Raw genomic sequence first — 13327 nt, 5'->3', positions numbered from 1 at the left:
TTCATAATATGTCCTTTTAAGGTTCAGTATAAACTCTTACTGGTCTGTCTTAGCGAGATCTTAGCGAATGTTATCAGAACGAGCCTGCCATATATCTGCCTACCAAACTGATTCTTCATACGTCTGTAGTATTTACCATTTCAGAACTCAACTAGCACTATTCTGATTTCAGTTTTAATTACAGGCAGGCACTAGGTATATTTTCTTAAATAATAGGTTACCTAATTCCATCCATACATTCATTAAGTCTAGAAAGGCCTATATAATATATTTTTGATTCTACACCATTTGGTTTTGACCCACATGTATTAAAAAATAATTACAATCTTCAGGAAACCATAAATCTCCAGTTAACCCGAAGAGCAGGATAATACTTAATAGCTATCATTTTCCTTTAAACGGAAGCAGACTTCATTATATATCTCAGACTCACTCACAAATGACATACATCAAAAGACTTTCAAACGCATTGCTGCCAAACAGGGCGGAGACAAAAAACAATCTGTGTAATGAGATAAATTTATTTTGCTTTATAATTATAATATGCTAAATGAGCTTTTTTAATGGATGGTTGAGGGACATAAGGGGACTGAATAATTGTATCCCGATTTCCGATATCCTATCCTCTGCTAGATACAGTTATGAGCTATGGAGTAAATTTCGGTTTCTTTAAATGATCGTGTTCAATTACGATTTCAAACACACCTAGCTTGAACAGAATATGTTGATAAACACTAGCAATACATATTTAAAGACCGTTTAAAAGATTTACAATCAGACGTAACAGTACAATATATGACAATTCCGTTAACAGACCTACTTAAAAAATCATATACAATTAAGAAAAGTGTGGGTAGAGGGAGATTAGAGGAGAAAATAAAAACATAAAGAAACTGAATCAATTACAACTATGCACTGGTTGTAGAATATTGTGTGAATTTTACAACAAATGATTGACTGTAAGGATAAAGTGGATTTACTTTTTTAGTTCCGAAAGTATATTTAACACAGAGTCTTTGTGTCAATGTTTATATACAAGGCACTTGATAGAGATTCATGGAATCAACCACTATTTTACCAAATGCCCATTCGACTTTGCATTGATAGGGCCCTGATAATGTATTACGGTTTTGTTGTTCAGATCATAAACTTGCAATTAGTCATCTGGATCTATTTAAGTGTGACACATCCATCTCACCTGCGGCAAAAGTAGACGACACCTGCCGTAAAGCAGATCGACACAAGCAGACAGGCCATCACGACCATGACCTTGCATGAGATATCACAGGGGTCAGGAGCCATTTCCTCGCCAAGGTCGTCATCGGTCCCGTCAGAGGCGTTGTCGTGACCAAAGTCTAGCCTACACTTGTCAACCATAAACATCTTCAGCTGCTGCCCCACACTCTCGCCCACACACCCAGTCCAGTTGACTTTCTCCAACAGGCTGGGCTTCCATGGCGGAGGACAAGGGAATTTCCGCCAGAAGGATTCCAGAAGCGGATCAAGATGTTTTTCCGCCATCGACACGAGATGGTCAAAACTTGGTAGGAGCGCTGGTGTCGTCATTGGACTCTACTTCAATCTGACTCCATTCTGAAATATTAAAAGCACAAAGGTAAAACCATGTGAAACCAAACTGCAATGATGTCATTATCCAAACATAAAACAACAAAGGTTTACTGAAGCCGACACACAACTGGGATGGTTTCAATCAAGGAATTACAAGGAATTAATGATACAAAATAAATTGCGATTCGTCACAGATTTCCAATAAAGAACGCTGAAAAACGATAATGTGTATGGTTTATCGCGTTATCTGACGCTCTAGTATTTAGACTTTATTTGAAATTAATATTCCGTAGTTAATGTTCCTATGCAGAATGTAATACTAGTACTCGTGTGTTCTAGCTTGTCATAATGATACTTATTTTTCTGAACATTAAGGATGTTAAACAGTACAAATGCATATGGAATATTGGTTATGTGAGCTGTTGTAATAAAAGAGACAATTTATTATTGTATCGTAGATTGTAACCCGAGGAGCGAGAGCGAGATCGCGAGAGCGAGAGGGAGAGAGGGAGAGGGAGAGAGGGGAGGGAAAGGAGGGAAAGGAGGGAAGGAGGAAGAGGGAAGACAGAGAGGAAACTGATTAAAAAATAGTAGACAGATAGATAGATAGATAGATAGATAGATAGACTGATTGATTTTAAAAATAGACAGACATATAGACGGATAGACATATAAAAAGATATACACCCACACAGACAGATATATAGATAGACAATCAGACAGACAGTCAGACAAAACAGATGGATGGATAAATGGACGGACGGACAGACGGACGGACTGAGAGACAGATAGATAGAAAGATAAATATATAGACAGAAGGTAGCAGTGACAACATCAACATGTCAACATATCGATTTCCACTTTGAACATGCCGTTATATCATATAAAAAATGAGCTTAGGAACTAAATTAAATTTGTCCAACTGATGTTCGCCGATTCCTGGGCGACCACAGCACGTATGTTCTGATTACTTTTGTTCATGCCACCGCCGTGTCTCTGGAGAAATTATCTCATTGGCAATGCGATATTAATTAGATTATGAATGTTGTTCGTGTGTGTGTGTCTTCGATCGGCGTTTTGTTGTTGCCTCAAATAAACATATAACGGTACACGGGTATACATAAATATAAAAGCATATTTATGTACGTTCGTATTTCCCCCGTTATAACGATTGTTTCGAAACCGATGCATCACTGAGCAAGTACAGAATTAAATTCATTAGAGTAGTTTATCTGAATTAATAACTATGTTTTGTCGATTGAATTATATCATGTTTTAGATAACGCGTAAATGACAGCGTGCTGAAATAGAAAAGAACGTTCTGGATTTCCGTCTGTCTGAAAGGAATGAACTGTTTGTTTAATGACCCATATCACTTCGTTCAACACCCTTTGAAATTTGAAATGTTATTTGGAAAATAAAAGAAGAAAAGTGTATTTCAAAAACATTTTATACCTGCGTGAAGCAAAAATATCACCTTAGAACAGGCCCCGTGCTTATTAAACCTTTAGCGTCTAGACTAAAACATTTAGTAGTGTCTGCGACTTCAACGTCATGAGAAAGAAAGAAATGTTTGATTTAACGACGCACTCAGCACATTTTATTTACGGTTATATGGCGTCAGACATATGGTTAAGGACCACACAGATTTTGAGAGGAAACCCGCTGTCGCCACTACATGGGCTACTCTTTCCAATTAGCAGCAACGGATCTTTTATTTGTGCTTCCCACAGGCAGGATAGTCAACGTCATGAGAGCGGGATGTAGCCCTCTGGTAAAGCGATCGCTTGATGTGCATAACGACTGGTATATCAAAGGCTGTGGTATGTGCTATCATGTCTGTGGGATGGTACATATAAAGAATCCCTCGCTACTAAGGGAAAATGTAGCGGATTTCCTCTCTAAGACTATATATCAAAATTACCAAATGTTTGACATTAATAAATCAGTGTGCTCTAGTGGAGTGGTTAAACAAAACAAACCTTGACTTTTGCTTGATCTAAAATCATCAACTTGGAACAGGCCCCGTGCTCATAAAATCTTTAGAGTCTAAACTCAGTCTGAGACTTCAACGTCAGGGTAAAGCCATATCAAACAACATTGCAACCGTTTGACGTCAGTAAAGATTTGAGTCTTAGGCTCTATAGTTTTATAAGCATGGATTCAGAAACTAAATGAAAGCCATCCCATTTCCACCCACCCACTCTGTGTACAATTATCCAAACTTACCTGACATGTTCAAAGCAATAGAGAGAACTGTTACAAATGCGTTATCACTTCAACGGTCGGAGAAACAAGTCTGTAACATTTCAGTCAAGTTGTGGAGTTTTAACCCTATCGAGTCTGCAGCCTTCGTGTTGACAGCCACCCATAACCAATAATATGGATTACCGTTCAGTAAACACGAAGGGTATTTACGCAAATTCCATATGTAAACAGGAGGACAATGTTGTGAAACGGCTACGTGGAATAATGTTTAAACATATTATATAACCAGTGTCCTTTCATTTAAGTATTTCTATACAACGAGTATACCAGCCGGAAACATACAGTTACGTGACAATAGCAGTCTCGAAACTGTCATTGTCTGTTTATAATTGTAATGCTATATTGTGTTAATGTATTAGGGATCAGGACCGCGGGGACATAGCGCACTTAATAAAACATTCAGAGAAAAGTCAACACACTGGAGATACTATCAGCTTGAGGTCTTATAAAACAGAAATGTGAATAGGCAAACGTTTCAACACATCAATGAAACATTTCACAAAAATATACTTCTTTCTTATTAGTAAAATTGTGGGAGCCTTTGAAAATTGTGTGCACATCTTATCTTCTATAGAATACATTTGTTTCTTCCTACCCTCATCCAAACTGAAAATACACTCTAAACAAATAAATACATTTCAAATAAATAAACACCAAATCGACATAATAGTTTGATATTTATGTTGACCACTCTCTTTTTAACATTTAAAACAATTACGACAATCTAATTACAAATGATGTATAGGTAACGGATTTGTGTTTGTCAGGGTTTAAAAAAAAAAAATCAAATAGTAAGCAACGTGTTTGATTTATTTTTTCTATCGATAAATAAACATGTAAATTTAACATCTAAATGTTAATAACATATTGTGTCGCTAAATGTTCAGACAGCACAATGGTGCACACAGAGCGTGACAGGTGACATGTAGTTTACTAATATATTTACTATTGATGTCTAACTCTAAACGATAACTACCACTTTAATATATATCTAAATTTTGAAGAAACATTTTCGAAATTTAATATAAATACTTTTATGTATAAGATAAATACATACTCGAATGTAATACCGTTTCTGATACCAATACCAGCAATTTGTGTGGCTTGTAACTATTCCGAATTTTAACATGCGCCGTACATACTCCAAAAATATATTTACCTTTCTACCTACAAATAATATATTTTGGAGTGTTTACATCTCATTAGTGTCAATGATATATATATATATATATATATATATATATATATATATATATATATATATATATATATATATATATATATATAAACGAGCTAAATACCTTTTATATTATACTTAATTAACTACTAGGTTTTTTTTGTACACACAATACGCACCGACTTCGTACGAACACAGATGATAATATTAAAATACAGTACACCTATGAGTTACCTGCACGCCTTACCTCTCTGTATCTCCGTTAATCCCTACTGACAAAAGCATGTTCAGAATATTCAGTATGTGACTTGTAATAAATGCGTGGCACACCTCCGATGCACAGACATGGATTATTTTTAAGCGAGGCATACTTTTGAACGCGAAATGTCACAAGCGTACCCGCGGGCCAGTTTCCTGCTATACTCAACTGGCGTTTTATATAGGTTATAGCTGACGATTCGCCAGTATCGCACCGGTTACATACTGTTACGTAACTAGCTAGCAATTCCATATCTGACTGGTCAAATACTTTTAGTCGACAAGGAATGTCTCTACATGGGTGACACTTTATGTATTTTACGCCTACGTGTCACAAATTGTGGGTGTTTCTGTGGCAATGATTGCGTAAAAAGTACAATCGCAATGTAGCAGTTTAATATGCGTTTTTGCATCTGTTACAATCCTTTTAAGGTTAGTAATAAGGACATTTTGTTTTTACTTAATGTCACAAATTGGTTCATTACAAAACACAAGACGAAATATGAAATATGAAAGGAAATTGTATTTCATTAGAAGGTATTCGGTGTACTTAAGACATGTCTTGATAGTTAGCCAAATATTATTTCTGATAATCAACACATTTTCGTCACAACCCTTGTTTCAACCCAGTAGGAAAAAATGTCATGCTCCTGAATTGGCCATTAATTATTTAATTGCGAAATATATTGCAGTCTACTCTCTTGTGCTTTGCCACAATGAAATCATAATACCACAACCCCCACTCCCACCTTGTCTAGGCCTACCAAATCGAGTTGACAAGTTTAGAAAGCTTCACAACAATTTGCTCAGTGCAACATGCTATTTGTTTTACCTCTGGCTATCTGTTATATTAAATTCCAAATAGACAGGACATATATCACGCCATATTACATATTGAGTACTGTTGGAACGAGGGTGAGGAACAATAAGTCTATTCCATCTTTTAAGCATGTACCTCAGTTCAGTGCCAGCGGTGTCTCTTCCATTGACGTGACAATATTTCAACAAGAGTCTTAATGTGGTTAATTTAATGACTCGGAGGATCCCGCTGTGAAACAAGGGAATCCTTAAATGTGTTCGTTTAATTTTAATGCGCATTCCTTAATTACTACTCTTAGCGACTTGTAACTCGAGCGTCTGGGTCCAAAATTCCCAAACTCGTTTAGTCACGATATGACCACATATGGTCGTTTTGGGGGAAGAGATGTTGGGATTTTAATTATAAATCCCTATTAATGCTAATGGATATTTAGACTGGAGTCTTTTAAGCAAACCGCCGTCATGCATTTGATTGCGAAAGCATGCTTTTGAAGACTGTCGACTCGCATGTATCTCCGGGCAACGACTGCCACCGTTCGCCTGTGATGTACGACCTGACGGCCAGTCTAAATCAATCATGGCGCTGACGTTATCTCTCACGCCTGATTACTTTTACGTCCAGTTGACACGTTCTTTAAGAGTTACAACCCTTTACGGAACATTTCTCTCAAAATAGGACAAAAAACACACAAGAAAGACAGTAAATTTCCACATCTCATAGAAAATTAATTTACTCTTCCACTATACTGTGAAGGTTTCGCTTTTTTTTAACAATTTGAATTTTAAATCAGAGTTACAACCTTTCACGGAACATTTCTTTCTAAATAGGACACAGAATACAAAAAAGACAGTAAATTTCCACATCTGATAGAACATTAATTTACTCCTCCACTATATTGTGAAGGTTTCGCTTTTATAACAATTTAAATGTTAAATCTGATTTACAAAAAAAAGGTTCACTCTGCTAACCAGTAGTCACGAAAGGAAAGGGTTAAAAAAAAACCTCTAACATATTTCCCATTTCTTTTGAAGTGAGAAAAAGTGGATTTAAATTGATTATTCTCTGTAGCGTGAAACATTGTCACTCCCTGGTGGGAACGTGGTTAACTCTACATACCCTAACAGTAGCCAGGCCAGAGTAGGAAGAACCCTGATTGATTATTTCCAGTTAATCTAGTTTGTAGTCAGTTAAATAAATATCTGTAACGAGAAGCAAGCCAAATAACACACAAAGAAGAACATAAGTGTGTTTATAGGGTGGTAATAGCATTGAAGTGAAACGATTTGGTTGTTTCCGATGTCAAATAATGACAAAGAAACACTGACTATGCTTTAAGATATCACCAAACTGGGTTTATGCATGATAGGTTATGGTTTGTGCTATATTGTCTACTGGAAGGTGCACAAACGATCAAAGACTTCTAATTACTAATCAAATGAAGTAGTTTCTATGGCTCTGGGCAGAGTGTATCACGGTGGCAGAACATTCACTAGGTACGATAGCTGAATAGATTCTTTTTCTCTTTTCTCCATCCCAACCAATAACCCACAACAAGTACTTTAAAACCCGTGTGCTGCCTTTCGGAAAGTGTACATAAAAGATTCCTTATTACGTTATTAGGAGTAGTCTATGTGATGGCAGTAAGTTTAATCAATCTATCTCTCTCTCTCTCTCTCTCTCTCTCTCTCTCTCTCTCTCTCTCTCTCTCTCTCTCTCTCTCTCTCTCTCTCTCTCTCTCTCTCTCTCTCTCGGACAGTGGGTTAGTTGTAAGTTGGTTAGTGAGAGCAAAGAGAGTGTACTGGCTTTACACCTACTCACTGAGCCCTTAATAACTCGCTCTGGGTTGGAGCCGGTACCAGGCTGCCAACTCTATACCTGCCAGCCTGTAGTTCCATGGCTTAACCACTGCGCCACCGAGGCAGTAATTTCAAGAACATTTTATTAGCCAATGTTTGTATATGAATTAGCAACTTCCTAATTTGACAATGGAATATGGCGAGCCCTGAATGCCCTGGATCAAGAGTCAAACTAACCAGTATTATGTTAGACGCCAAATAGCCGAAGTTTAAACTCTGTCGAGGTGTCGTCGTCAAAAAAAAAATCTGTTTTCTTAGCGGCTGTAGGACACTAAACTCGTATTATCTAGGATCAATGTAGCTATTATGCCATTATCATGTCATATGACAGATTAAATAATCGTATTATGAGACAATACCAAAGTATTGTACTTACTAGATGTCGCAAACTGTACATGTCACAAATCAAATATGCATATATTCACAATTTTATGACATTATTCATAACTGCAACCATTTGAAATCTATTCTACCTTAAAATCAAATAATGAATATAAAACACAAAATATTATACAACTTGACACCCGCATTGTAATATTAGTTTGTACTAAAGTAATTTTTAGTTTGTACGAACGTTATTTAACTTGCCAAGAACTGCACACGGCAAATTGCATTTACACTTGAGCAATGTGGCTGTTTTGGTCTGAGATTCAAATGGAAATCTGTAATGGCATATACTTGACAGCACATTCTACGAATCTAACAGAATTTCAACTGACGTCAAAGACCGTCGTAGACGACGTAGGTGTAGGGTTTGTTGAATATAGGCGTATTTAAAAAAAAAAAAAAAACACTGAATGAAAAACACTATAGTATTATTTGATTTACAGGTGTTCACAAACAAATTAAAATTTGCAAACAGTTCTATCTATTATGAACAATGACAAAACAAGATATTCATCAGGTATTTACTTCAAATGTACGTATATATTATTTTATGACGTAGATTGAAGGACTGTAATATGGCTTGCAAATTAAGTAAAGCAGAAGAATTGCGATGTACATAGTTTTGCATATTTGACAGCATTCATAAATGACAGGTTTTCAGAAATATTTCAGTTTCATAATTTCCTACTTTTTTTATGGATATTACTTTTGTAAGTATAATATTTTTGTTTGTCTATTTGCCTGTGCTTTTTAAATATCTAAATGTCAGACTAACATAAAATACAAACATATAAATAACACTAACGAAATGCATGTCTACGACGTACTTGCGCTCGTTTGTTATAACTCATGTCCCATAAAGAAAAAACAACAACTACTCTTTCGCTTAGAACTGTCAAATAATCTAAAATATTTTACGCTTGCCATTTGCACAGCGGCAATCGGCAGTAAAGTTGCAACGAAGGGAATTAATTAATTATCTACGGTCTAGATCAATTGGGATCCTCCATGCGTCAGTCCAAACAATGTGGCTTGGACAACGTTTCATTTGTAACGTCCGCGCGTTCTTAAAGCCGTAGATCAATAAAATAAAAGCAACGTGACGCTTGGCTGCACATGGTTTAGAATTATTATACACATCCGTTAAAGTCCATGCTTTATTAGCACAATTCTAATTAGTTGGTAATACTTACCTAGCGGCAAATCAGAGAAAACAAGAACAGTCCTTCAAAGCCAACAGCAGGTGAAATATTGCAACGAACCCGTAATAGCCCTGAGCGAAGGTTGCTAAAAAATTCTCTCTTTTATGTTTACTTGGAAAGGAGGATATTTGTTTGCGACCATCAATAAATTCCATAAAGATGGGTAATATTCCAGAGTGTATTTGTGTTCGCTTTAAACGTGTGTGTTTTTCCCACAGGTTAAATCACGCCGAGCGATGTTTAGGCGCTCAAACGAGATGATAACTGCTTTGCGGATGGATTGGCGAACAAACTAAATATCATATCGTCAAACACCGGCCAGTGTGTAACTTCCATTCCATCTGCAAATTAATGAATCGCTCGAACGCATCCAACGATTGTGTCAATCTGTGCTGCGTTTCGCTTGTTGGGACCTTTGAAAGGATGGCGTGAGGTTCACTTAATTTCTACCTTAAACAACTCGATGAGACGTGCCATGTTTCAAATTAAAACCTGTTTGTTTGCGGACATGCTCCTTGCATGTTCCACACATAGTTTTGTACAGTCAGCAATCCTGAACATCAACACTGCTTGCGTGGCCTACAGACAGTCTTAAGATCTTGGCCGTCCTTTCATGATCAACACTCGTCCAGAATTGGTGTTAACGTCAATACGAGTGGACGTATCACAGAACCACGTACAGACTGTGTTAACGTCGACACAAAAGGACAAATCTCGGCATCACCTACAGTATGTATCGATATGGCAGCTCTGAGGACATTTTACGTCAGTAATCTTGCGTAATAACCAATTTTCACCGGAACAGCTAAAATGAACTGCGAAGAGTGTTAATTATTTTCTGATCGTAATTGCTGTGAAGACGTCGTGCAGTTAGTGGCGTCCTCTGGTGTCATTACGGGCGTCATGGCCGTCTCGCTTATTAATGATCAAACCCAGCTGGAAACAGTAATGCTTGATAGCACATAATAATTTAATGTAATAGTGATGTTGCTTTTTAGTAATGTATCTTTCTTTCTTTTCTTTTTTTATAATCGCTAAGCAATAAATACAGGTACCTAGGCTCAATAAAATCGTATTCTTTTCTCACTCAATTAGTTTAGTGATAGCTTGTGCTAATAAATCAAAGCTAGGAATGTCATGGCGTTTTCGAAACCGTACATCTGACTAAACCAGAATCCAGAGACAGTTGTACAAAATCGTGGTATGATTGTAAAATTAATGCAGACACGGATAGCATTTAAGTTAAGAGGTAACACAACACGCGACACTAATGCTGCAGTACTGCTTATCACAATGCCGTTTGTTAAAGTTTGTTTTGTTTAATGACACCAATGAAGCACATTGATTAATTAATCATCAGCTATTGAATGTTAAACATATGGTTATTCGGACTCGTAGTCATCAGGAGAAGATCGCTACATCTTTCCTAATGCTGCAAGGAATCTTTTGTATGCACTTTCCTACAGACCGGAAAGCAAATACCACGGCCTTTGTCCAGTTGTGGTGCACTGGTTGGAACGAGAAAAAACAATACCCTACGACGCAAGCACCTTATGCGAGCACTCAACCGACTGAGCTAAATCCCACCCCTAAGCAATACTTAGAAGTACAGGCTTAATAAAGTCGTCTTTTTCTCTCACATAATTAGTTTAATAATATCTTCTGCTAATAAATAAAACCTACAAATACCATGGCATATTCGAAACCGTACATCTGACTAAAACAGAATCCAGAGACAGTTGTACGAAATCGTTGCATGATTGCAAAATTAATGCAAACATGGATAGCATTTAAGTTAAGAGGTAACACAACACAAAGCCCTAATACAACAGTACTGCTTATGACAATGCATCGGCCTCGGTGGCGCAGTGATTAAGACATCGGATTACAGGCCGATAGGTACAGGGTTCGCAGCCCGGTATAGGCTCCAACTTAGAGCGAGTTCAATAGGCTATTGAATAGCGGTTCACGGTTGGACAGCGTCTCTGACGTCATCACGGAAATTGCCGATTTTTGCCGGTAAAATATGCATATTTCCCAACGATATCAGAATTACGAATTGTACTGCTTTTAAGTAGTGAAATAAATTTGTATATATTTGTTTTTAGTTTTTTTTTAGTTATATTTGGCATCATATATTTACACAATTACAATATTTAGACGCTGTTCACAAATCCTGTAAGGGCTCAGTGGGTAGGTGTAAGGTCACTACACCCTCTTCTCTCCCACTAACCACAAACCCACTGTCCTGGACAGACAGCCCAGATAGCTGAGGTGTGTGCTGAGGACAGCGTGCTTGAGCCTTAATTAGATATTAGCACGAACATAAGTTGAAATGAAATGAAATATCACAATGCCGCTAGATGCAGCTCGTAACACAGTGCAGTTTAACGTGTGTCTGAGACCGTTGATTAAAGCACATCCACAATACTGCGCTAGAAAAGCACACAAACCACCTCTGTGATATATGGAGTGTATGTAGTGCTCAATACACACTAAATCATTGTGCTAGGGAATAGTTCTCTTCTCGTTCTTCACTCTCCTTTTTTTAGCCTTTATGATACTCGAGACTCATTAAGAAATAACACTGGATAAGACTTAATTAAAAAAGTTTGTTTTGTTGCAAGTGTCTAGCCTGGGTCAAACGAAAGAATGTTTAACGTGCAGACCCAGCCAAGTATACCAGACAATATTGATATACGAGTAGCTCGCCCATGTGCAGAGATTTATGATTTAAAAAAAAATGTATCAATGCTTTTCAAACTCCAAGTGTAATAAGTCGATAGGTGGAAATCGGGAAAGGAATTAACTCGGATTGTGTCTTAGTATATTCATAGTGGTCACGTGGCTTGGTCCGTATCTAATACTAATACTATACTATTGACTTGAAACCCAATAATCAAGCTTCTCTCTAACTGGACTAACAACGGGATTATGTAGACACCTAGAAAATATACATCTCTAATGGAGGCAAACATGTATCGTGACATTTTACGTCATTTTTGTTTTGCTTGGGCTTTTTGGGGGGTGGAGTGGTGGGGGTTGTTGTTTATTAGGAGGCGGAACGTAGCCCAGTGGTAAAGCACTCGCTTGATGCGCTGTCGGTCTGGGAGCGATTCCCGTCGGTGGGCCCATTGGGCTATCTCTCGTTCCAGCCAGTGCACCACGCCTGGTATATCAAAGTCCGTGGTATGTGCTATCCTGTCTGTGGGATGGTGGATATAAAAGATCCCTTGCTACTGATGAAAAAAATGTAGCGGGTTTCCTCTTTAAGACTATATGTCAAATTACCAAGTGTGATAGGAGTCTGAAAAATCGATATAATTACATTTTTACAAGTTTTATGCGTCAATTAAAGTATAAAGTAATATTAACGTTTAAAGCCTTATCCAATCACTGGTATCTAGGCATTCTAAATTACTAGTACTTATTTAGCACACGCAGTGTCGGACAATTTTAGCATGTTTTTGTACCAGCACAAATCAAAATCGATACTGTTAAGGCTCCTGAAATTAATAATGCATAGGGTTGTATTTACAGTCAGCAGTGCAGTATTTGCCAAGTGGAGTGAAACACAAATGAGTATTCCACAATATTCGGGTACAGCTGGTGTGCCGGCTTGTCGTGGTGGAGAATGATGGGAAATGAGTGAAAACGAGTACACATTTACAATATCGTAATTCACATTTGAACAATGCTACACGAGTGGCAAGCAAACAGTAATTCCGGAATAACCCTTCACTGTTCATAACTGCTAGACAAACACAACACATGGCAAATCTCTGATAAA

At 37.3% G+C, this 13327-nt stretch overlaps 1 protein-coding gene across 4 annotated transcripts in view; it reads right to left on the bottom strand.

The window, feature by feature from the left end:
- LOC121371463 overlaps positions 1-13327 on the bottom strand; it is a 30847-nt gene that overhangs the window by 4658 nt on the left and 12862 nt on the right. Inside the window, exons 1-2 of one of the 4 annotated variants that reach the window (XM_041497376.1) lie at positions 9529-9676; positions 1199-1593 (exon numbers count right to left, since the gene is read on the bottom strand). In XM_041497376.1, coding sequence (XP_041353310.1) covers positions 1199-1566 — 368 coding nt within the window. In that variant the 5' untranslated portion in view covers positions 1567-1593; positions 9529-9676. Of the gene's footprint in view, positions 1-1198; positions 1594-5248; positions 5481-9528; positions 9677-13327 lie in introns of those variants that run through there. The other 3 variants (XM_041497375.1, XM_041497372.1, XM_041497373.1) reach the window with 3 other exon arrangements.

The sequence above is a fragment of the Gigantopelta aegis genome, chromosome 4 (genome assembly GCF_016097555.1).
Source record: "Gigantopelta aegis isolate Gae_Host chromosome 4, Gae_host_genome, whole genome shotgun sequence".
NCBI classification, from domain to species: Eukaryota; Metazoa; Mollusca; class Gastropoda; order Neomphalida; family Peltospiridae; genus Gigantopelta; species Gigantopelta aegis.
Note: the sequence above shows the minus strand (reverse complement) of the source record. Positions and strands in the feature narration are given on the sequence as shown.